This window comes from Lepidochelys olivacea (genome assembly GCF_965140295.1).
Source record: "Lepidochelys olivacea isolate rLepOli2 genome assembly, chromosome: 9".
NCBI classification, from domain to species: Eukaryota; Metazoa; Chordata; order Testudines; family Cheloniidae; genus Lepidochelys; species Lepidochelys olivacea.
The window spans coordinates 16640851-16667383 of record NC_140419.1 but is presented as its reverse complement, the minus strand read 5'-3'; the positions used below and the strand labels follow the sequence as shown (position 1 = coordinate 16667383).

At 43.9% G+C, this 26533-nt stretch overlaps 2 protein-coding genes across 3 annotated transcripts in view; one reads left to right on the top strand and one right to left on the bottom strand.

Annotated features, from left to right (window-relative positions):
- CLDN11 (claudin 11) overlaps nucleotides 1-21760 on the top strand; it is a 47341-nt gene extending 25581 nt beyond the window's left edge. The window contains exon 3 of the mRNA XM_084638894.1: nucleotides 21265-21760. Within this exon, the coding sequence (XP_084495020.1) occupies nucleotides 21265-21416 (152 nt within the window). The 3' untranslated portion in view covers nucleotides 21417-21760. The remainder of the gene's footprint in view (nucleotides 1-21264) is intronic.
- SLC7A14 (solute carrier family 7 member 14) overlaps nucleotides 15553-26533 on the bottom strand; it is a 63041-nt gene continuing 52060 nt past the window's right edge. For both annotated transcript variants that reach the window (XM_084638892.1, XM_084638891.1), the window contains exons 6-8: nucleotides 26109-26317; nucleotides 24864-25741; nucleotides 15553-17465 (exon numbers count right to left, since the gene is read on the bottom strand). In XM_084638892.1, the coding sequence (XP_084495018.1) occupies nucleotides 17143-17465; nucleotides 24864-25741; nucleotides 26109-26317 (1410 nt within the window). In that variant the 3' untranslated portion in view covers nucleotides 15553-17142. The remainder of the gene's footprint in view (nucleotides 17466-24863; nucleotides 25742-26108; nucleotides 26318-26533) is intronic.

The following is a 26533-nucleotide window of genomic DNA, read 5'->3' as shown; positions in this document are numbered from 1 at the left end:
GTCAGAGGTGATGGACCCGGACCCCAGGCCAATGTCTGCAACAGCAGTAGTGGATCCAGTCCCAGAGACCCAGACGGAACCAGTCCCAGAACCGGAACCAGCCAAACAACCAACACCAGACCCCGTGTCAGCACTGAATCCAGTACTTGCAACCTCAACACCAGAGGGCCCCACCGAACCTGAACTGGCAGCAGCCGATAACCCTACCCAAGAGGCTCAGCCGGAGCCTGAATCCCAACATAGTGCACCAGCGGAGAGCGGTTCACAGTCAACAGAAACAGCTCCATCCTCTATATCGCTTCCAGAGGGACCAAGCCTAGGTCCACAATCCAATGAGGAACTGATGTCTCCAGCATCAAGAGAACAGTTCCAGACCAAACAGGAAGCAGATGAAAGCCTCCAGAGAGCTTGGACGGCGGCACGGAGCAACCCACCGCCTCTCAGCTCTTCTAATCGATCCAGGTTTGTTGTAGAAAGAGGACTTTTATACAAGGAAACTCTTTCTGGGGGACACCAGGAAGACTGGCATCCTCAGAGACAGTTGGTAGTTCCAACTAAATACCGGGCCAAGCTCTTGAGCTTAGCCCACGATCACCCTAGTGGCCATGCTGGGGTGAACAGGACCAAAGACCGTTTGGGGGGGTCATTCCACTGGGAGGGAATGGGCAAGGATGTTTCTACCTATGTCCAGTCTTGTGAGGTGTGCCAAAGAGTGGGAAAACCCCAAGACCAGGTCAAAGCCCCTCTCCAGCCACTCCCCATCATTGAAGTTCCATTTCAGCGAGTAGCTGTGGATATTCTGGGTCCTTTTCCGAAAAAGACACCCAGAGGAAAGCAGTACATACTGACTTTCATGGATTTTGCTACCCGATGGCCGGAAGCAGTAGCTCTAAGCAACACCAGGGCTAAAAGTGTGTGCCAGGCACTAGCAGACATTTTTGCCAGGGTAGGTTGGCCCTCCGACATCCTCACAGATGCAGGGACTAATTTCCTGGCAGGAACTATGAAAAACCTTTGGGAAGCTCATGGGGTAAATCACTTGGTTGCCACTCCTTACCATCATCAAACAAATGGCATGGTGGAGAAGTTTAATGGAACTTTGGGGGCCATGATACGTAAATTCGTAAATGAGCACTCCAATGATTGGGACCTAGTGTTGCAGCAGTTGCTCTTTGCCTACAGAGCTGTACCACATCCCAGTTTAGGGTTTTCCCCATTTGAACTTGTATATGGCCGTGAGGTTAAGGGGCCATTGCAGTTGGTGAAGCAGCAATGGGAGGGATTTACACCTTCTCCAGGAACTAATATTCTGGACTTTGTAACCAACCTACAAAACACCCTCCGAACCTCTTTAGCCCTTGCTAAAGAAAACTTACAGGATGCTCAAAAAGAGCAAAAAGCCTGGTATGATAAACATGCCAGAGAGCTTTCCTTCAAAGTAGGGGACCAGGTCATGGTCTTAAAGGCGCTCCAGGCCCATAAAATGGAAGCATCATGGGAAGGGCCATTCACGGTCCAGGAGCGCCTGGGAGCTGTTAATTATCTCATAGCATTCCCCACCTCCAACCGGAAGCCTAAGGTGTACCATATTAATTCTCTAAAGCCCTTTTATTCCAGAGAATTAAAGGTTTGTCAGTTTACAGCCCAGGGAGGAGACGACGCTGAGTGGCCCAAAGGTGTCTACTACGAAGGGAAATGTGGTGGTGGCGTGGAAGAGGTGAACCTCTCCATGACCCTTGGGCATATGCAGCGACAGCAGATCCAGGAGCTGTGCACTAGCTACGCGCCAACGTTCTCAGCCACCCCAGGACTGACTGAATGGGCATACCACTCCATTGACACAGGTAATGCTCACCCAATTAGGGTTCAACCTTACCGGGTGTCTCCTCAAGCTAAAACTGCTATAGAACGGAAGATCCAGGATATGTTACAGATGGGTGTAATCCGCCCCTCTGAAAGTGCATGGGCATCTCCAGTGGTTCTAGTTCCCAAACCAGATGGGGAAATACGTTTTTGCGTGGACTGCCGTAAGCTAAATGCTGTAACTCGCCCAGACAACTATCCAATGCCACGCACAGATGAACTATTAGAGAAACTGGGACGGGCCCAGTTCATCTCTACCTTGGACTTAACCAAGGGGTACTGGCAGGTACCACTAGATGAATCTGCCAAGGAAAGGTCAGCCTTCATCACGCATCTCGGGCTGTATGAATTTAATGTACTCCCTTTCGGGCTGCGAAATGCACCCGCCACTTTCCAAAGACTTGTAGATGGTCTCCTAGCGGGATTAGGAGAATATGCAGTCGCCTACCTTGACGATGTGGCCATATTTTCGGATTCCTGGGCAGACCACCTGGAACATCTACAAAAAGTCCTTGAGCGCATAAGGGAGGCAGGACTAACTGTTAAGGCTAAGAAGTGTCAAATAGGCCTAAACAGAGTAACTTACCTTGGACACCAGGTGGGTCAAGGAACTATCAGCCCCCTACAGGCCAAAGTGGATGCTATCCAAAAGTGGCCTGTCCCAAAGTCAAAGACACAGGTTCAATCCTTCTTAGGCTTGGCCGGTTATTACAGACGATTTGTACCGCACTACAGCCAAATCGCTGCCCCACTGGCAGACCTAACCAAAAAGAAACAGCCAAATGCTGTTCAGTGGACCAAAAAGTGTCAGAAGGCCTTTAACAAGCTTAAAGCGACACTCATGTCTGACCCTGTACTAAGGGCCCCAGACTTTGACAAACCGTTCCTAGTAACCACAGATGCGTCCGAGCGTGGTGTGGGAGCAGTTTTAATGCAGAAAGGACCTGATCAAGAATTCCACCCTGTAGTGTTTCTCAGCAAAAAACTGTCTGAGAGGGAAAGCAACTGGTCAGTCACTGAAAAAGAATGTTACGCCATTGTCTATGCTCTGGAAAAGCTATGCCCATATGTTTGGGGACGGCGTTTCCACCTGCAAACCGACCATGCTGCACTGAAGTGGCTTCACACCGTCAAGGAAACTAACAAAAAACTTCTTCGGTGGAGTTTAGCTCTCCAAGATTTTGATTTCGACATCCAACACATCTCAGGAGCTTCTAACAAAGTGGCTGATGCACTCTCCCGTGAAAGTTTCCCAGAATCAACTGGTTAAAATCGTCCTTGAGATGTGGAAAATATTGTTAGTCTTTATGTACTTGGTAGTATATTTAGAGATGCATGTGTCTTATTAACTCTGTTTTTCCTAGAGCTCCAGGAAGAAATCCCAGCCAGTGTTTCACCCTAGCTGAGATTTGGGGGGCGTGTCATAAATATAAAGGGAAGGGTAAACCCCTTTGAAATCCCTCCTGGCCAGGGGAAAGCTCCTCTCACCTGTAAAGGGTTAAGAAGCTAAAGGTAACCTCGCTGGCACCTGACCAAAATGACCAATGAGGAGACAAGATACTTTCAAAAGCTGGGAGGAGGGAGAGAAACAAAGGGTCTGTGTCTGTCTGTATGCTGCTCTTGCCAGGGACAGAACAGGAATGGAGTCTTAGAACTCTTAGTAAGTAATCTAGCTAGGTATGTATTAGATTATGATTTCTTTAAATGGCTGAGAAAAGAATTGTGCTGAATAGCATAACTATTTCTGTCTGTGTATCTTTTTTGTAACTTAAGGTTTTGCCTAGAGGGGTTCTCTATGTTTTTGAATCTAATTACCCTGTAAGATATCTACCATCCTGATTTTACAGGGGGGATTTCTTTATTTCTATTTACTTCTATTTTTTATTAAAAGTCTTCTTGTAAAACACTGAATGCTTTTTCATTGTTCTCAGATCCAAGGGTTTGGGTCTGTGGTCACCTATGCAAATTGGTGAGGCTTTTTATCCAACATTTCCCAGGAAAGGGGGGGTGCAAGTGTTGGGAGGATTGTTCATTGTTCTTAAGATCCAAGGGTCTGGGTCTGTAGTCACCTAGGCAAATTGGTGAGGCTTTTTACCAAACCTTGTCCAGGAAGTGGGGTGCAGTGTTTTGGGAAGTATTTTGGGGGGAAAGATGCGTCCAAACAGCTCTTCCCCAGTAACCAGTATTAGTTTGGTGGTGGTAGCGGCCAGTCCAAGGACAACGGGGGGGATATTTTGTACCTTGGGGAAGTTTTGACCTAAGCTGGTAAAGATAAGCTTAGGAGGTTTTTTCATGCAGGTCCCCACATCTGTACCCTAGAGTTCAGAGTGGGGGAGGAACCTTGACACCATCCCAGCCTGAGTAGCGTGACTGACGCTAGCAGGGCTTGAGTTAGCATGCTAAAAATAGCAGTGTGGATATTGTGGCTCAGGCTGGAGCTCAGGCTTTCAAGCCTAGGGCATGGTGGGATTGACAGCCTGAGCTACAGTGTCCACACTGCTATTTTGAGTGTGCTAGCTTGAACCCAGCTAGTGTGACTATGTCAGAGCAGGCTGGGAGGTGCTGTGTAATAAACGGTAGAGATGACAACCCAAGTAGGGGAGCATGTACTAAAAAGAACAGACATGCAGTTACCAGTCTACAAAGTGGATGCAAAGACGAGTGGAGGGAAATCTTTCTAACTCTCAGCTGAGGCTCCAGCTAAAATGAAACAGCAACAGAAGGCTCAGGTTAATGCATTAATACATAGCAGAGCTCAGGCAGGTTGGCAAACCAAATGTTTCAGGAACATTTTATGAATTTAGGTTTTAAGATGTTGATGAATTTTTCCATTTCAACAAATTCCAGCCAGCTCTAGAGCTGCTTCAAAACAAAAACTGCTTGATTATAGGAACGTTCAGGGTTTTGCCTTTATTTTTGTTAAAATGAACTGATTCTGGGTAGAACAATTCAAAAGTAGAGCCTGGCCCCTTGGCCTGCAGGAGCACCTAAACCCACAAGTTCTGAACCTGTGGGTCGTGACCACCAGGGGGCATCATGAGCAGATTTCAGCAGTTGCAACCACCCTCATGGCTAGAGGAGAGGATGAAACTTTTTCTCTGTTGTAACATGGGGGTCACAGAATGGAAAAGACTGAGAACCAGCGGCCATTTGGGCCTTTTACCCCCACCTCTTATTAATACAACAGCCCATGCCCCAAGTACCTTGACAAGGCCTTTATCTGAGCTTGTCACTGTGAATCTGCTGATAGCATATGGTTTGAAAGGGTGGCAGAATGGAAAAAGACAGACACTATAGACTCAGTGAGCAAAGGGCAAAACAGTCAGGGAGTGAGTAGTGTGTTTCTCTTGCAATCCCGACAAGGCTTTTTGTGTATCCTCTCATCCTGCATGCTCCCAGCTGTGAAGAGGAAGGGGTGGGACCTGCAACTGCCACTTTGAATTTACGGGTTGATGCAATTGGTCTTGGTTGCGAGGGGAGGGTAAAAGAACTAGTCTAAGAGGCAGAATATAACACTGACTGTTTGATACTTAAAACTTTAATAGTCAACCTGCTGTCACTTTCTTAGGTTTTTATTGTGTAAACTAATAACCATTTTTCACAACAATGCAAGTAAATTCCAAAATCAGCCCATTTAAATGTTTCTTCTACAAAGGAAATTTTGGAGCACTTAAGGCAAAGTTTGTCTATATTTAACTTCAATTTAGCATTGAAAAAATATCATACCTTCAGATACTCATCAGTTTAACAAAATTTATATGGGATTTTTTTCTTTCCTTTTTTGGTGTAGTCTTTCATTTGAAAGCTTTACATTATTATGGAAATTTATACTAAGACACAGGTTTCTCTGGCTTCCTTTATAAATTCATTTTTTAAATGTAAAGGCACACAATAAAGCTTTATGCATTTATTAAAATATACACATTTTGGTAAATTTAGATTTCTTTTCTTGGTATCTTGATAAGTTTATATATATATAATATATATATAGTATCAACAACACTCATTTGAAAATAAAAATCACTCCATAACACATCTGCATATTTTTTTCTTTCTTCATGACACACCACAAGTTCCCATTGTACAGTGCACCAATGGGGTTTTGGAAACCACAAATAAAATAAAATAATAATAATATCACAAACTTGTTAACAAATACATCAATTCATACCAGAACTGCAGAGAATTGTTACACCAGAAAATACCATCTGCATAAAAGCAAGTTATACATCATAAGACCAAACAAAATGAAAAAACGTAAAGATCATTTACAAGCTGAATTTATAACACCTGATGTCAGTGTGTGATTTATTTTCTGCAGTGAGGATGCTAGAATGCTGGGTCCTGTAATCAAATTGTTGTAACCACGTGCTGTGAAAAAGTTGTAGAGGGACTAAAATCTGAAGTTGGCCAAAAAGAGTTGAAGTGTTTATGCTTCACCAGTATAATATTCTGGTTCCTTTGAAAGGGAGGTATTATGATCATCAGGATGTAGTCACCACTTGAACAGAGGGAATGAAGTGTGTAGCTTCCATTAATGTTAATTGGAATTATAGGGTACGTATAGGCTTGCATTTTTTAAAAGTGCCCATTAAGTTTGGATGCCCCCATTTCTGAGGACCCAATCTGAGACACTGAACATGGAATTACACCCACATCTCCCATTTGACTTCACTTGGTTGGTGTGCTCAGAACCCCTGAAAGTGAGGACCTTTAAGTACCTTAAATTGGCCACCCAAAAATGGAAGCACCCAGAATTAGTGGAGACTTCAGAAAATTTTGGCCTTGATTTTTTTCCCTGAACATCAAAGAGCCCCAAGATTCTGCTACTAGGGGAAACATGGATGACCTGCAACCAGAGATGGACCTGGACCCCAACTTTCAGGGGTTCTGAACTTTCTCCAAATTCGTGGTAGTTGGATCTAGGGTTTGCATTGAGGCCCATCTCTGCCACAAATTAGTAATTTCCACATGTGCTTATACACCTGTCCATTGGTAGTTTTAATTGTTTGAATAAGGGAAAATATTTTAAACCATACGGCTTGACATTGGACTATGCTAATTGTTTCTTAATCTACTCCTAGGAGTTATAAAGGGGATTACAAATTATATTAATCTGTGCAATATATTTAGAAAGAGCCTATTCTTATGGAACACAGCCTTCTAGTTCTTTCATTACAGTTTTATATGTGTCTTATGCTTTCCATACTCATAAATACTACTTCATTATCCCTAATGCTACCAAAATCAGTACTGCAGCATAAACTTTCCTCCTGCATAAGCTCTTTTCTTTCTTTGTTTTTAGATGAGAGTGGAGTGGATGATTCCCTCTAATGGCCCATGACATAAGAGGTGATTGTGAACAAAATGTTCAGAATTTACAGAAATTCACAAATCTGCCTGGAAAAAGAAGGGGTGGATGGATACAGAAATGCTAGAATCAAGTATAGGGATATTAATAGCCACAGGGCTGTATCCAATGGGCCCTGGATTAGTTACACAAGTATTATTAGTGATTGCATGATAACAGGTACTGTTACTGGTGACTACTCTGGTACAAGCTATTTAGACTGCATGGGAATATAGGCCTTCATTCAGCAAGGAACTTTGGCATGTGTTTATGGTTAGGCACATGCTTAAGTACCTTGCAGAACTGGGGCTGCAATGACTATTTTAAAATATTATCTAGTACAGGAGCTGGTAGGAAAATAAGGCATATTCTTTCTCCCTGAAAATGTTGGGACAAACCTGCTTAGGTGCCATCTATCTGTCTTAGGTATTTCGAACACATTTTTCACCATGATATCTAAGCATCAGATTTAAGTGAGATATTATCTTTTCAGGAGCTGCTCAGCACGGTTCAGGATCAGACCCACACAGAGGATATCACTGTTGATTAAATAAACAAACACACTGAAACTACAGATTCTCAGTGGGTGGGAGTCCAGGATTCCTTCTTGTAATATATATATATATATATAAAGTGGGTACCTGATGTAGATTTATGTGGTTGTATTTTCAAAGCCCCTCAAACTACACCTGCAAAATGTACCACCCACCTCACCATGCATCTGAGCCGCACCTGCAAATACAAACACTGATTAGGTCCTCATGCCACAGGCATCAACAATGGCACATTCACATTGCATGCATGTCTCAGATCCTGTGATCTTTATTAAGGGCAAAACTCCCATTGGGATGTTTGCCTATGTAAGGGCTGCACTTTGTGGGTGCTCTATACGAAGGCCCTTTGGAAATGTACTCAGATTTTCTTTTGGACAGGGAAGAACATTTGTGGAAGAAACATAAATACATTAAGTTAATGAGGTAAATAGTTGAATAACAATTTGAGTTTATATTAAGGATGTGATTTTGTTGATACTTCAGTTTTTAAAAAAATACACCCAACCAGTATATGTTCTGAGGCTGTTTTTATCACAGGACTCTGGTGACATGTACAAATCATGCAAGCTTTGCTCTTGCTTCTGTTCAAATCAGAAACCCTGGATGAAGACACAGCCGTATATCATTTAAGAAGAATATATAGTCTCACACACTCTCTCTCTCTAATAGACTATACTATGTATATGTGTGTACAGATGCACACAGTAACTTACACAGAATTTTAAAAGCATTGTAAAAACAAGTAAAAGCTAGGAGATTCAGAGTCTACATCCTTCCTCTCAAATCTAAATATAAACATGCTTGAATCTAGCTGAGGTTACATTGGGGCTAGATCCGCTGTCTGATACAGCTTTGACTTAACTCCTGTTAAAGTCAATAGGTATCTGTGGGTAAAAGTGGGACCACTTTGTCTTGCCTCAAACAGATGAAATTATATACAGGACATTCCATCCTTAATTTCCTTGATTTAATTATTTATTTCTCATAAATGGAAGGTTCTTTTAGATTTTCTGTATGAACGCAGGTGTTTGTAAAATCAATTAAAATTAAATATATTCTATTGGACCCAATCCGCTAATAATTAGTCACATGAGTGATTCTTACTCACATAAGCAGTTCTATTGACACTGAAAGGCTAGACTCTGATTGCAGCTATACCAGTATATAACTGAACTGACAGGAACTCTACTGAGATCATTGAAGTTATTCTGGATATTTACTGGTGTAACTGAAAGCAGAATCTGGCCCCCAGGGACTACTCATATGAGTAAGAACATAAGAGCGGCCATACTGGGTCAGACCAAAGGTCCATCTAGCTCAGTACCCTGTCTTCCGACAGTGGCCAATGCCAGGTACCCATTGGGAATGAACAGAACAGGTAATCATCAAGTGATCCATCCCCTGTACCAGGGATGTAAGGGTTGCAGAATTGGTCCCATTGGTTTCATTGAGGAAGTTGTTGTGAATGAATGTGTATGTGTGTATTAAAACATGGCTCCCATGCACTTTGAGTGCATGTATCCAAAATCCTTTAGGGTTTTTATATGAAATTTGTTTACGGTGCAAATACAGCAACTTTCAATTGCCTAGGTGAATTTGGTACAGGATACAGCACTGAACTGAGCCTGGCATAGCATGGGCAAGTGCTGTGCAGCCTTCACACACATCTGCCTTTGAACCTCAATCCTGCTCTACAACCCCCTCTCCTGGCATTCTAGCTCTGGGACTCTGTCTCCAGCAGTTTGTCAGTTGGGCTGTGGACAGATGCTGAACAGGGACTTGGATGAGACCACCACATTCACTTTCCTTTGTTACCTATCCCAGGATTTTAACCTAGGTCTCAGGAGGATAAAGGCTAGAACATAAGATTGTCCATATTGGGTCAGACCAATGGTCCCAATATCCTGTCTCTGACAGTGGCCGGTACCAAATGCTTTAAAGAGAATGAACAGAACGGGGCAATTGTCAAGTGATCCATCCCCTGTCGTCCATTCCCAGCATCCGGCAGTCAGTGGCTCAGGGACACTCAGAACATGGGGGTTGCATCCCTGGCTATCTTGCCTAATAGCCATTGAGGACCTATCCTCCATAAACTTATCTAATTCTTTTTTGAACTCAGTTATAGTTCTGGCTTTCACAACATCCCATGGCAATGAGTTTCCTAGGCTGACAGGGCATTGTGTGAAGGCTAGTGCATTAATGCACTGCACCATTTCAACCTTTCTGACATACACACCCTCTCTCCCCCACTAACTATGATTTAAACAACATCATCACCACTGCAGTGTGGTTACTCAAAGGCACTTACCCACATTATGGCAGGAGCATCAAAATCTGTATCTGGAATTCAGCTATTCCACCAAGGCTTTGTCACTCACTAGGTAGTTGAAATTGACCAGTTGAGGGTAAGAGCCTGTTATATTGGAAAATCTCATACTTCGTTAATTTTTAAAGGCCTCTCTGAACCGACAAGTGAAAAGTTTTAGAGGGTGAGTAAAAGTTTTGGCAAGATCAGTTAGTCAGTTTTGCCCCCAGAGTTTTATTTTTATTTATTTATTTTGCTAAAAAGTAGCAAAGTAACTAAAAGAAAGAAAAGAAAAGCTGTTGTGTCCCAGAGATACCACCCAGAGACATTTTTATGACCAGTTGTTGAAATAGGGGATTAACACAGAAGCTGTAACATTCAAATTCCACCCAAATTTGAAGATATTTGGACACTGAAGGAATTTGGTTGAAGTCCGTCTCTGACAGAACCTTTCATGGTGCTAGTGAGCTCAGCTGTGCAATTGTAAAGGTAACATTGGAGGCATATTTGGGCTTCTAAAGTTAGAATTTGGCCTTTCTAATAAGTTCCTTGTCCTAGTTACCTTTTTCAGTGACATCTTTTTGCTTACTAATTACAGCTGAGTCCATAATTGATTTTTTTCAGTTTGGTGACCGGTGTTCAGTGTAGCTCAGTTTAGTTCATTTAGTTTTCAGGGTTTTTCTTAATTATTTTTTGGGGTGTTTTTGTTTTTTAAATAACTAGCTAAATTTCTAAATGAAATGGAAAATCCAAACATCATTTTGAAAATGTTGAAACAAAATTCCTATTTTGGGGGGCCAAAACTATTCACCTAGTTCAACCCAAATTTGTGAATCCATTTGGTTGACCCGAACCTGCATTTTTCAGTGAATAAACTATTTGCTTGAAAATTTTTACCTAGTTCTACTCCCTACTGTTTGATCAGCCACTTATAACTAATGGACCAAACCCTGAAGACCTTCCTAAGTTCTCATTAAGTCCTTATGCCAAGAAAACTCCCTCTGACATCAGTGTTTTTTCTGTGTGTAAACTAAGGGACACAACCTCCCTTCCTTTCTCCCTGACCTTGTGGAAGCCAGTGGGTGTTCTGCAGGGTTCCAGCACCACAGAGTTTATTATTACTGTGTATAAATTGTTTGTATAGCACCCTGAGCAAATTGGCCGGGAGTCACATTATAAATAAATGTGTTCCTGTTTATGGAGAATACTAGTGTTATTTAATTTCTTCTGTCGCCATCAAGAAAGGATCTATTCCTCTTTGCAGTTTCTTGCAATGTGTCTTAAATTTTTAAATGTGACGGCCGGTGGCATTCCAAGGTGTCCCATTTAAATTTCAGCTTAGCTGTGTGCTGATGTTAGAAAGTCATAATGGTGACTACAGTCTGTGTCCAGCTGGGCTTTCATCTCAGAGGGAAAAGAGAGATAATTACTGCAGTTTAACCTGGAGGAGTGGAAGCAAACCACATGCTCCACAAGAGAAAAGTGTGACTAGTTAGCTGACTAAGGTCTACCAGGAATGGGGTTAGAGCTTGTGCCACACAGTTGCGGAACAAGAACTTTTGTGATCTGTGCTGCATTGAGGCTGTGCCGCCTTATTGCATTGCATGGAACCTGTCATCTACTCTTGTGTTGGTAGCTGAGACAAGTGGTGTAAAGCTAGCTGCAGGATTTGCTGAGTGATCATAGCAATTCCTCTGCCTCTGTCTAGAACTCCATCTTCCTTGACAGGAAAAGGGGCTGGTTTTAGTGCCCAGATTTTACAATGTTCCTTTTTATCCTGCATGTGTAATTTTTCAAAGGGGGAGGGGAGAAAAATACTCTAATTAGACCCTTCCTCTGGCTTTTTCCAAGCATTCTGTGTTATCCACCTTTTCCAGCTGCACACTCTCTGGGGCAGGGACTATGTCTCCTACAGTGCTGAGCACAGCTGGTCCTTAACAAATCAATTATACTAACCAGCATGAAAATGGTAAGGAAGATTATTTAAAGTCCTATAATAAGTAGAAAGAACCTTCACAGCTGCATATGTACTTAGTAAGCTATTTAAGGTATGGATTTTGTTCTGTGTTTGTACAGTGCCTAGCATGGTAGAGTCCTGCTCCATGATTGGGGTGCCTAGATGCTATGGCAATACTAACAAATAAATAATAATGCAAAGGCTACTAATACTGGCCCAGATCCTAGGTATTTCTCTCGCCTTCAAAGGAGATCAGCCCTGGCTTAGGTCTGGGAGATCAGGCATGAGAAGCAGCTGATACATGTTTTGGAGCCCTGGAGCCACCAACCCCCACAAATGAGTTCTACCCATTATCCCCCACTGGTCACTTGTGGATCTTCTATCTCCCCTGCACATGGTCTGCAGAACCTGCTGCAGATCTGGGTCTGCAAAATGGTCTGTATCAGTGAAAGAGAGAAGGGCTCAGTCAGAACCCTTGAGCTACTGGGGATGGGATGAAGGGCTCTGTGCTGCCTCCTGGCCCCCACCCATGACCACCTGGGGGTATGTTTTTTTCTTTTGCTGATGGGCACCCTTCTGTTTTGGAGACGTCAGCCATCTCCTGTATGTGGGTGGAGGTAGGGGGGTGCTTAGTGCCCTCTGGCTGAGCTCCTCAACTGTTGGTCTGCAAGCAAGACCTGCCCTTTATGCAAGGACATGGCCTCTTCCTAGCACCCTTACTGCCTTACATGGCAGGAGGGCGGTGGAGTCACAGGCCTTGCCCCCAGAAGGAGAGGGTGGATCTGGGCACAGCTTTATCTTGATCCGGAGGGTGCTCTGGGTGCAGTTCTCAGGCCAAGCTTCACACAATCAGGATCTGGTGCAGTGTATCTGCTGGGCATAAAATCACCCCTACTAGAGGGCCTGCTCCTAAACTCACCCCAGGAACCTCCCTGATTTCCATGGAACTACCTATGTAAGTAAAGACTGTTTACACACGTGTTGTAGTGTCAAGCCCTTACTTGTCTGAATTACTGTATCTCTCAAGCCCCAGCATCATTTACTCTGATTCCATCTGAGCGAAAATTTGCTAAATGCACTACGTTCATGCTAATGTGGTGCGAACGTCTTCCTATTCGAATGGTAAAGTGACAGGAGTAAAATTCACCTGACTATGCACCATGTCGTGACTTTGCTAAGCATTGGTAGGAAATAGCAAGGGGAATTGTGGTCCTGATTCTCTTCCTGATTACACCAGTGTACATCTGGAGCAATGCTAATGAGGTCAGTGGAGTTCGCTGGATTACCCTGGTGCAATTGAGGGGGCAGAAATTAGCCCTGTAGCTTTCAGCAGCTAAGAGACTAGTCATTCTCATGTATTTGATATGAGCTCTGTTAATTAAAAATAGGTTTTGGATAAAAATCTTTTTTCATGTATTGCAATAATTTAAAACCAGATCTGCTATATGGGCCATTGAGCTAGGAATGGATCATCTGTAAGGAAGTTGCTGATCAATAATTTACACTAGAGATGCCACCCCACGCTCTGAGTGTTTCTAGCCTGTTTGCCAGAAGCTGGGAGTGGACAACAGGAGCAGGGCTAGATTAACCTTTTGTGGGCCTGGTGCCAAACATAGTTGTGGGCCCCCATTGAGGCAATGGAGCATGGCGTGGGGAGATCAGTCCCCAGACCAAGGGGCCAGCCAGGGGCATGGCATAGCATGCTCCGCCCAGCTCAGTGTGAGGGCACTATTTACAAACCAGCAGTTGCCACACACACAGTGGCCCTGTGATGCCAGCATGCCCCTTCCTCTCGGGGGGGGGGAAAGGGGGTCGGCCCATGCCACGCCACAGAGCCCTCTGCCCAACACCCCCCCCCGACTCCCCCTATGACCAGAACCCCCCCAGACCCACTATGCCCAGTGCCCCCCGACCTCCCCCAGAAATGCACAGCACCCTGCACAACACCACCCCTGCCTAGCACTCCCCTGCCCACAGCCCCATCACAACTGCCCAGCACTCCCCCTCCGACTCTCTATTGCCCCAATACACACTTGTTCCCTGCCCCCTTACAGCCCAGCACCTCAATCCCCCGGACTCCCCAGAGACCCACTCCCCCATGCCCTGCCTCCTGGCTGCACTCACCGGCCCTGCTGGGAGCGGACTGTGTCTGCTGGGCTGAGCTGGCAGCGCAGCCAGGGCTGGTCCCGGGGCCGGGAATTGCTCTGTCCCTTCAGGAGTGGTGCGATCAGCCAGGCCAAGGCCTGCCCCAGATGCACTTGCCTGGAGGGGCCCAGCCAAGCCCCCGACACTGTCTGCCCCTCCCCCCCAGGCTGAGACTGGCCAGGCGGCTCAGCTCTGGGGAGACAGGCTGGGCCCCACAGGCCTGGAGCCAGAGGTGCACTGGGGTCCTGCCAGGGGGCAGAAGGGAACAGAGAGGTGGAGTCAGGGGTCATGGAGGAGTCCTCGGCCAGACAGCAGGCCGGCCAAGAAGAGCAAGTGGTGGGTGTGGGAGGAGCGGGGTCTCAGGGTGCAGTGCAAGTGGAGTAAGCCGGGGTCCCTTCTGAGCATGGGCCCGGCTCCATGGAGCCACTGGTGCCATTGTAAACCTGGCACTGGACAGGGGATGGGTGACTGTGTGATTGACTGTGCTGTTCATTCCCTATGAAGCACCTGGCATTGGCCACTGTCAGAAGACAGGACTCTGGGCTAGATGGACCATTGGTCTGATCCGGTAGGGCCGTTCTTATGTAAATACACAGTGTGATAAGAACCATAACAGGAGTTTTTTAAAGGGAAGAGACAATAAAACGTTTCTCCTTGGCTCTGAAAGTTGTTAGAATCCAAATATGTTAAGAAGAAGACATTAGTCCTATATGGTATGGGTGTGAGCTACATCAGAGACAAATGGGTGAAATCCTAGCTCCATTGAAGTCAATGGCAATGCTCCCATTGAGTTCAATGGGGCCAGGATTTTCAACCAGACTCTCTGCTTCTGCATTCCACACCTCAAAGTCATCCAGGATGCTCCAGTTGATAGTTTTGTAATTCAGGGGGCTGGTGGCAGACTGTTCTCAGAAAGGGGGCTCTCAACCCTGGAATGTACTGCTCTGCTGGTCCCTGAGAGTTTCAAACCTGCCTAAGGGATTGAGAGACACAACTCATTAATTTCAATTTGAATTGTGCATCTAAATCCCCAAGGCTGCTTGGAAAATCTCTATCTCCGGCTTTGTTCTGGTGAGGTGAGTGCCAGTTTGGGTGGGTGGTGTTCCACTATGACTCTGTATTGCTTTAGGGTTTAATGTGATTGAATATTGTGTACATGTGCCTAGTAGTACTGATAGGTGCATTGAGCATATTGCAATTAAATTACTAAATAAACAAAAACATGGATGGGAGAAAGTGACTCAGAAATGTCCAATTTCTTTGTCAGAACAATTCCTACCAGAGTTTAGTTAACTATGTTTCTTTTATATATTAAAAGGAAAAGACATAGCAGGCCAAAGTCATCCCTGGCTTCAGTGGAGTTACACCACAGGTGAGTTTGGCCCAGTATGCTTGTGATTAGATATGAGGAGGCTGTGTTATTCCTATTGGGTCTGATCCTTCAGTCCTCACTCAGGCAAAACTCCCATTCACATTGCTGGGAGTTTTGCTCAGGTGAGAGTGAGAGGATTGGGCTAGTTCTCTACTAGTAGCCAGTGGATTAACTCTCAATAAACATTCATCTCCTAAGAATCCCTGCCTTGTGTTACATGAACTCCCATCTCCCTTTGCCTATTCCATCTGGTTTCAAAGTGAGGCGTGATCCTATGGAATTTCATTAACTACAGTCACTAGCTGCACTTCAGTATTTTTCATAGTAGCACCCAAGAGTCCATTGGTTAAAAATCTCAAAAACATATACAAGGTAAGGATCCTTAATACAAAGTATAGTTTACGGCAAGGAATGAGATTTCAATGGCCCCGTTATCTACAGTTGCCACAAATATTGTCCAGTGATGACCTAAAGTTAATGACTGAGGTGACATGAAGTAATAGAAACTTTATCTGAAGAACTGAAATCTGAATGACAATCTGGACTGTGCCCAGTGGGAACTATTATGGATCAGTGAATCAGTAGAAGACACACAATGATGGAAATGGAGTCCAAGCCTTGGTACCTATGGTGCCAAGAGAAATGGAGTTTGATATTTATGAGTATTTATAGAGGAATGAATTAAGTCTAGATGAGGAGTGATTAAGGATGGGCCCAAACCATAAAGCTTAGATCCAGATCTGAGAAATTCAGGTGTACTGGGATCTGAAGTTTTGATTTGGTCTGTCCTAGAGTGTGGTGCAAGCAATGAAGATTGCATTTTAATCCCAAAGCTTGTGGTGTTTGGATTCAGGAGGTTTGGTTCAGGCTCATCCCTAGTCATGATGTGTGCAGTGACTGCCATGGTACTGAAATGGAGGATGAAAATGTTGCTCTGTGAGACTAAGATCCCTGGATCCACTTTCAATCTACTCCTGAGATTCCCTTGGGAAATGTTTTACTGCTTCAGTGTGCTTACACCTCTCTAGCAAAGGTTTTCTTTCTATAGGTTCAAGGAAAAAATATACTTGCTAAGAAAATGCCAAATATGTTGCTTCATGCCAGCATAGTCATGGGATAAATATTCTCTATGGAAAGCACAGAGAATATGTCTCATGCCCCCACCAATCAGCTGGTCATGTAACTGCTCACATGAAACCCACCCTATTTGGCACATCTCTCATTTAAATCACATTGTCAGTGCTGCCAAAAGAGGTCAATAGGATGCTTAATAGACTTAGAAAGAATCTGCCAGTCAGCCAATCCATCCACGTGCTGGCCCTCTTGGTAACATTCACCAAGATAGGCCGTGCTGGTGGACTCGGAATGGGTCACTTGCTTGTTTTGATCAATGTGACAATCTCAGAATTCAGGATAAACTTTTTTATAGAACTATCCTGAAGAGTAAAAAAGTGAGTGAGTGAGTAAGTGATGTGATTCTGGGCACTGAAATTTTAGGAAGGATGGAATTTAAAATGAGAGCCAAAGAAGCCTTCACATTCTAGCCCAAGGGTTAGGTTAGTGAGAAATAGCATTGTGGTTTTGTTTGTGTTACGCCTATTCTGGTGAGTAGTCGAGCTCATCATTTGCAATCAGGGCCTCGAAGTTCTGTTTGTGTTTGCCTTTGCTTTTCGATTTGCTACTCGTCCGACTGCTTTCCTTTGCCTCCGACATCTGCTGGTAAGAGAAGCCTTTGTCTTCTGAAGGCTGCCAGTCCTGGTAGTTGTCACTCTCATTAGCATAGGAAAAGCCTTCTTCGACCGAGAATGGGTCAACATCCACATCATAGCGCTGGTATGTGCTCTGATGAAGGACCTCTTCCCGGGCGCTGATCTCCAGTGTGCTGTTCCACATACCGTAGCCAAAGTAAATGAGCAAGCCTGAGGGAGGTGGGGGGAGACACAGAGGGGTACAACTGTTAACCATCTGAGAAAGGAAACACTGTGGAATAAATAAATGGTGTGTTCTAGCTAGTCAAAGATTAAACAGTTAAACACAATGATCTTATAAAATTGATACTGTGATGTTACTGCACAGCTCTTTGTCTCTCTATTAGCAATATGGAATACATATATTTTAGGAAAAAGAAGAGGAGTACTTGTGGCACCTTAAAGACTAACCAATTTATTTGAGCATAAGCTTTCGTGAGCTACAGCTCACTTCATCGGATGCATACTGTGGAAAGTATAGAAGATCTTTTTATACACACAAAGCATGAAAAAATGGGTGTTTACCACTACAAAAGGTTTTCTCTCCCCCCACCCCACTCGCCTGCTGGTAATAGCTTATCTAAAGTGATCACTCTCCTTACAATGTGTATGATAATCAAGTTGGGCCATTTCCAGCACAAATCCAGGTTTTCTCCCCTCCCCCCCACAACCCCACTCTCCTGTTGGTAATAGCTTATCTAAAGTGATCACTTGTTAAACCCTGGATTTGTGCTGGAAATGGCCCATCTTGATCATCATACACATTGCAAGGAGAGTGATCACTTTAGATAAGATATTACTAACAGGAAAGTGCGGGGGGGTGGGGGGGAGAGAAAACCTGGATTTGTGCTTGAAATGGCCCACCTTGATTATCATACACATTGTAAGGAGAGGTTTCAGAGTAGCAGCCGTGTTAGTCTGTATTCGCAAAAAGAAAAGGAGTACTTGTGGCACCTTAGAGACTAAATAAATTGGTTAGTCTCTAAGGTGCCACAAGTACTCCTTTTCTTATTGTAAGGAGAGTGATCACTTTAGATAAACTACTACCAGCAGGAGAGTGGGGTGGGGGGAGAGAAAACCTTTTGTAGTGGTAAACACCCATTTTTTCATGCTTTGTGTGTATAAAAAGATCTTCTACACTTTCCACAGTATGCATCCGATGAAGTGAGCTGTAGCTCACGAAAGCTTATGCTCAAATAAATTGGTTCGTCTCTAAGGTGCCACAAGTCCTCCTTTTCTTTTTGCGAATACAGACTAACACGGCTGTTACTCTGAAACCTGTCATTATGCAAGGCAATATATTTTAGAGTGGCGGGAAGAGAAGAATAAGAAATCCTGTATAGTTGTAAAGACACAGTCACTAGAGTTAGGCACCATTGCTTCCCCCTGGGATATGTAGGTCACATATTTGGGCCAGATCTCCAGCTGGTGTAAATCAGTCTAGGTCAAGGGACAACATTGAAGTCAATGGAATTACACTGATTTGCACCAGCTGATGATCTGGTCTATGCAATATCAGACCTCCAAAACCATGAGATGGGTTTATAAATCATGAGATTTTAAAATAATACAATTTGGATTCTTTTCATTTGCCTTCTGGTTTTTGAACCTTTGGGGTTCATGTTTTCAAGCTTCTCTCTGCAAACACAAGGGCTAGAACTATATTTATTGTTTTAAATGCAAGGTGAAATTCTCACATAAACACTCGACTCCAGGATCTGGGACTTGAAGAAAAACATCAAATATCATCAGACTCATGATAAAATCCCCAAACTGCATTTTCATACCTTTATCCACCCCAGCTACCCTTTCTCTTCAGTCTGTTCAGTGTTCCCTGCATTCCCACTGTCTCTCTCATACCGTTCATTGCACAGAGCCAGTATGCTTCACAGTCATAAGGTTAAATATGTTTGATGCTAAAATGATACAGAAATCCTGCCCTCCTGTTGCTGATAGGAGTTTCTTTTCAAGCTTTTCTTTCTCACTCTCTTCTCATGTGACAGTACACAATCTCTGCATCCCACCTACCATGAATGTTTTTTCCAGAAGCCAAGGTATATGGAGATTTAAGATCCTTAATTGGTAATGGATTCAAGAATCTATCTACTGCAGATGTGTTCCTGCAAGAATTTCATCGGCTCAGGTCTGTCTCAGCTCTGGCAGTGGTTGACATCACCATGTGAGATAACAGAGTTCACACACCACTACTGCAAGTCTCACACAACAGCAGAAGTAAAACAAACTCTACCCACTTCAGCTCTTTACCATGGAAACTGCAGGGGAAATAATTAAATTTAAGAGAAGCTGCCTTTCTTTAGTAATTGCCTGTGGCTGGTAACTGAACTGATGCCATGTAAGCCACAGGGGAAAGTTAATTAAATCTAGCAGACTTTGTTGCTGTTTTGAAGTCACCCTTGATTTAAAGCTGCAGAAGGAAGTCATTATATTCCACAGCTTCTTAAGTGACAGGGTACAGTGTATGGCTATTTCTCCTGAGAGTCAACAAACATTTGTGTGTGTGACCTCCAGCCTCAAAATCATGTGTAGCAGCTACTGCAAAAGAGCTATATTTTGTAAAACAGGCTCCTCTGAGATAGATGTCTCATGTTCCAGGGTGTGAACTGCCTGCAGAGGTCAGGAATAAATTATCTCCCATGAACAACTGAATATGATCACAGAATTTCTGAAGCAACTGGGTGTTGGCCACTGCCAGAAGTAAAGTACAGTAGAGTAGAGAGGATTGCCAATCATAAGTGTTCAAAAACAAGGAGTCAAGTCCATGAAAAAAGAAAAGAAATCATACAATTGACAATCATACACTAGACTTAAAACTTAATAATTTGGGAGTTCTTTTTATTTGCCTTTTAATCTTATAATTTTTGAATCTTTAGGTGTCATATTTTCAAGCTTTTCTCTGCAACTCTGAGGCTAGAATCATAAATCTTGTGATATTTGGTGTTTTTTCTTAAAGCCCCAGCTCCTGGAGTCAGGTGATTATGTGAAAAGCTCAGCTTTCATTTGAAAAAAAAAAGAAAGTTTCTATCCATCATGACTGTGGAGAGAAGCTTGAAAATGTGAACCCTAAAGGCTCCAGCACTACAAGGCAACCCAAAAGACCCCAGAATATATTATTTTTCTTAAATCTCATGGTTTTTAAGCCAATCTCATAGTTTTAGGGGGCCTGACTCATGCTTGGGGTAGGTAATACTTAAAATACTGAAAATTCCACTGACTCCTGCTTGCATAAGCTCAGAATTTGGCTGTTTTTACTAAAATGCTCACATGAAGCAAAAAGGCTTTCTGTTCCTGCCACTGAGTTCCTCATCCCCAGTCAGTCTGGAGTATTAAAAAATAGATGAGCCAGGGTCCTGGAAATCTCCTGATATGGTTTAAAATTATGGATCCTGCACCACCAGATGGTCTGTTTGTTCATAGAAATTTAATGAAGCTGCAGGTCTGAGCCCTGGGAAGTGCTAGTCTGCACTCAGTCCAATTAAATCCTAAAAATACATCTTGTGAAGCTCTTTTGTGAAGCCCTCTGCTTACTTTACTGCTCAGCTGCACAGGGCTGCTTTGAAATAAAAAAGCCAAACAAATTAAATTGTTTATCACTATTTAGATTCTGGGTGAGTGCTGTGGAGCTACAGAATGTACTGCACTATTTCTGGAGTGCAACAATTACTCAAGTGTGCCTGATTGGGAAGTAGGGAGAGAAAGAGCACCTTTGGGACAGGACTGCTCAGTTCCCAGGGCTCTCAGGACTCAGGGGAACCTCTGGAATTTACGTAATTGACCTCCTTTCCAAAGATTCTGTACAGTTCCCCCTTTCTGAAGAGTACAGAGCAAGAGGGCGCTCTCTCTGCACAATACACTCCAGATCCTTAGGAAGAAGTTGAGGTTTTAGGATTGTCACCTGCCCTCATCTTGGCTTTAAAGCTGAGGTCTTTTTCTTTTCTTTTTTTTAAACCAGAGCTCAGCTGGAATTCCCATCCAGAAGCTGAGAGCGCAGGTCAATGCTCCATTGGCTCTGCTGGGCCTGAAGAGGATGACACATCCTCATCTGATGCCAGAGAGAATCAACTTCATCCAGTGAAACTGAATAAAGTCTCACATTGTAATTAGGAACATAGAAGACACAGGCACTGCCGTATTGGATAAGACGAGTGGTCCTTGTATCCCATTAGAGATGCTTCAGAGGAAGGTGCAAGATACCCCGTCTCAGAGAAATCATGGAATAACCTGCACATAGGAGAAGTACTTTGCAAGCCCCAGGCAGTTAGTGGCTGTGTTATGCCCTAAAGCATAAAGAGTTATATCCCTTATGCTTATTTTATCTTAATGTAAGGTAAATGTGGCTGTTCTTGTTATTCATACCAATGTCTCATTCTTTTTAGATACTGTTAAGTTCTTGGCTTTGGTTATGCACTGTGTAAAGCAAAACAAGTATTTCCTTTCCCAGTTTTAAATGTGTTTTCAATTATTTCATTGGTGTTCTTTGTTTGAGTGTTATGCGGGAGCAAATAGGAAGCATCTAATGCCCTTCTCTGCACCTCTCGTTAAATGCTTCTATAACGTTACCTTTTATTTGTCTGCTTTCTAAACTATAACGCTGCACATGGCGGTCTTTCTGTTCCTCTAGCCATTTCTGCTGTCCTTCTCTGTACCCCTCCTGTTTCTGTTACAACCGTTTAGAAATGAGTGACCAGATCAGAATACAGCATTTTCCTATATCAAGAGCAGAAGGGCTTGTCTTCACTGCAGAGGTAACTTGAGTTGTAAGTTGAACGGAATATTACTCCTCACTTGAGTCCTGTCCACACACAAAACCCCTTAGATCAAGCATGGTGGTGCTTTCAGCTCTAACTGCCTGGCCAGTCAGTGGGTATAGGCTAAAATGTCTTAGTGCTAACTTGACTCCTTTATAGCACGGATGCAGCTTAGCTCCACTTGAGTGCTGCTAGTCCTCCAATGCCTTCCAACAAGTTCTTCCCCGATTCATCAGGAAAGGCTCAGGGTCCTGCAGAACCATGGGATGTACCCCCAGGAGTCTTAGAGCCATGCACAAGTGATTGCAGCATCAGTGGAAACACAGCAGCATGAGCGTTGTTTTGCACTGTGGCTGCACTCCCATGAGCCAGGCTAACTCAAGAGGAGAGACTTGAGCGTAGCTAGCTCCCGTTAACTCTGCAGTGAAGATGTACCCTAAATGGTGCAGAAGTCTGGCCTGAGATAAGGAATGTTCAATCAACTCCTGATAGCTTGGGAGTGGGCAGAATATACTATTGGTGAAGCTAATTCTTTGGCTTGTTACTTAGGCCTTTTGGAAAAATTGAACCCAAATCTGGGTTCAGTAACTCTTGTGCTGACTATGGTCCTGATCCTGCAATTTGACCCACATGATCCCTTGCGCCTATGGAGAGTCCCACTGAAATCAACAGGACTTTGCAGGCACAAGGGGCCCATCCACGTGGATCGGGGGCTATGACTAGAAATGTTGGAAATGAGCTGTTACACTAAGTAACACAAGCTTATCAATTCTGCTATGTGAGTTACCCAGCTATTCTGCAATGAAGAGATCAGGACAGTGCGTAGAGCCAGTTTAATTTGGCTGTGCCCTTCAGCAGCTATACAAGGGAGAATAATTCATTTCACTGAATAAACCAATTTATCTCTAGCCATCTCTCAGGTGCTCTTCTCCTGCAGGACATTCCATCAAACAACTTCAGGGGTTCATTTATGAGAAACCAAAATTTGAACAGGTACCCAAATTATTTTTGGAAAAAACTATTAAAAACTGGATTTAGTGCAAGGTCTAACTCCTAAAACAGGCTTGGGAAAGCAGCCTCCAAACTATGCAGTGCAGGTGAAAGATCAACTGCTGAAATCTGCCCTGGCCCTGCAGTTCTGTGATGACAGATAAGGGAGTGAGACCCACACAGCTTTCATGGTGGGTGGGACAACCGGTCCCTCTGGATTCTTTTATAAACAGGAAAACCTGCCTGCTGCTGATAACATATGTGGAGGGGGTTTTCATTGTTGATTGTTTTTCACTTTTAGTCAAATGGAGTAAATTTCTACCAATAAGAGCCGTTGATGAGGCCAGGTTTTGCAGCTGCCAGCTGGAATGGAAATGTTCAAGTGGCACCCAGCGGCATCACTGTGGTAAATGCTGAGCTGCTCTTCTTTCCCATCACAACCCTTGGTAGGGATGATGATGATGAGAAGAAGACTACTTGAATTTGGATTGGGCTGACACATGGCGGACAAGCCATTGGCTCGGATGTCAATCATTGTTCCTCTTTAAAAAAGGCTTAGTCTTGTAAGCAGAATAACACTTAGCATACAACTTCCCAACTCTCGCCCTGTGCCATATGGCCACAGTTGCAATCAAAGTAGGATCCTGAGCTCTGATTGGATTGGGAAGGGGCTGTTGGCAGGACATTTGGGGCAGGAACAGTCTTTTTGTTCTGAGTCTGTACAGCACCCTAGCACTATGGGGTCCATGACTGGGCCTCATAGGCCCTACCACAGTACAAATAATAATATTCCCCATGAGGGGACCTTGACTCTGGTATTCTTATCCTGCTTCGGTTCTCTATGGCCCAGATTTGTTAATCTTCTGGACATGCTATATGGCCTGTTTTTTTCCCCTGGACATTTGGAGAGGGTGGGCTGGTGGATGTGGGACTGTTCTTTTGATTATGATGATAGTCGGGGGTACTTATAGGGGGGACAAATGTAAATATTTCAGTGGTGGGAGAGGAGTTTATTGCAGAGATGATCATTTTAATGTTGATACTGAATGTCTGAATGTTTGTAGATGTGCCCGGACACAGAGTGGGAGGTGGAAAAAAGCAACCATAAATAAATAAATACAAACATAAACATGAATGCTAACCTTTAAGCGCTGGCTTTAAGAGAAGGTGTTGTACGATGGTTAAAGTGGGAGACTGTGAACCAGGTTTCCTGCCTTCTAGCCTCCAGCCTGACACTGGCTCACCCTACAGCCTGCATAGCTGGAGTTGCAGTGTGGTTGGCTGCATAGATGGTCGGACGGCAAGTAAGACCTGGATTCTATTCCGGATTGTGCCTCTGCCCTGTAGGGTGACCATGGGCAAGGCACTTCACCCCTCTGTGCTTCAGTGTCTCTGTTTGCAATATGAGGATAATGATGCTAGGCCACTTCCCGGGGGTGCTGAATTAATTTGAGTTTTGAAAGTGTTTTGGGATCACAGCTGAAGATGCTGCAGAGAATTGTACTATACCCTAGCCGCAGCTCAGACTGGTTAGAATGACAGCGTGGCCCAATTTTTCTAATTAGTAAAGTTCCCTTTTTGGGTTTTTTTGGGGGGAATTTATATTGTATTAAAAAAATCTCCCCCAAATAAGGGGAGAACATGGAAAAAAGAAAAAATGGGGACAGAAGAACAGATAGTAAAGAAAAGGAGGGGAGAGGCAGGAAGAGTGGGAGGGAGGAAAAAGGAGAGTGACATCTAGGTTTCCGTCTGCCAGAGAAGTTACTTTTACAGCTCTTTTAAAACAGAGTCACTTAAAAGATCCAAGACTTACCCACAAAACACCAGACAGCAAATCGGAGCCATGTGATTGTGGAGAGCTTCAGCATGAGATAAATATTCACCAACATGGCAAATGCAGGGACGAAAGGGAGACAAGGTGCCATATATGGCAGCTTTTTGGGGTTTTCTGGCTGTTGCAAGATCACAAATACCAATGCAATGATGAGCAGGACCATCAAAACCACCAGGAGAATAGCCCACCAGCTCTCGTCATAGATATAGTCTGCACCGAAAATTATGAAAGAGCAGAAGATGAACATCAGGATGAAAAGTAGGAGCACACAGGTGGTGACAGTGCGGCCAGTAGCTGCAGTCGGGCGATCCATTTTCCCTGGCAGTCCCAGGTGAATCCTCATTGTGTAATAACGTGGCCCTATTAATTTCTTCAGCTTGATGAGATAAATGTTTTCAGACTCATCTGCCTCGATTCCTGAAGTCATGTCAACTGTGCCATAGTTGGGGTGGTTGATGTTGTAGGTGGGTTTATCTGCTTTCCCAATTAGCATCTCATTGTCACCCAACGACGGCAGATTTTTTGCACCGCACGTGTTGGTGAGTGGGCCAGTAAACTCCTCCCCTTCGCTCACTGGAGAGCAAGCCTCCTTCTCACAGTCAGCTAGAATCCCTTCCTTCTTCTTGGTGTGTTCCTCAGAGAGGAATTTGACAAAGCCGTCAATGTCGCTCTCTGGCTGGTATCGGAGCAGCAAGACACAAACAGAGACCAAAGTGTAGGCTAGGAGTGTGCCGATGGACATCATTTCTATCAGGTCCCTTAGGCTGACCAGCAAGGAGAGCAGTGCTGCTAGAAATCCTGAGACAATACAAGCCACCACTGGAGTCTCCGTGTAAGAACTCACATGGGACAAGAATCTAGAGTGTGAAACAGTCACAGAACGTTAAAACTGCACACAGTGGAGGCTCCCTGTGACAGTAACGCTTACCTGGATGCAAAGCCGCGGTACTGGGGTTTGGAGCTAGACTAAGCTCTAGTATAATTGCTTCTCTGGGTAAAATTCCAGTGCCTGACCCTCCCAAAGAAGTGGCTATAATGACAAGGGAACTACCCTGAATTTTGGGTAGCTTGTAACTCCAGGCAATCTCAGTATAATCTGAAGTGCACATCAAATAATTTAGGGTGAAATTCCCATTGACTTCAATGAGAGCAGAGCCTTTAACTTGAACTCAAGTCACAAAGCATCAGGGGGCAAAAATAAATAACAGCAAAAGCATGACTCACCTGAAGAGCAGCCCATCACCAGCCATGGCATAAATGACTCTAGGCATTGGGAAAAGGGAGCCCAGCAAGCTCACTGTCAATCCTGCTACAGAGCCAATGGCAACGATGAATTTAGCGGCATAGAATCCGTGGGCTACAAACATTTCCATCAAGGGGGATTCAGAATCAATGGCAGAGTACGGCACCATCAGAGTTAAGATTACACTCACCTATCAAAGACAAAAGAAGACACCGAGGTAGGAGTGGAGGAGTATAGAGGGTTGTTCTTGACTGCAGCTTATATTTCTGCCGAGGACCCACAATGAACGAGATCAGTTTCTCAGTGATGAAAGTCAGAAATATTTAAAATGTGGTTTCAGAAATGGCCACACATCCTATGTTTCTTATATAGCATACTTAAACCATTATTTGCAAAGGACAAAATA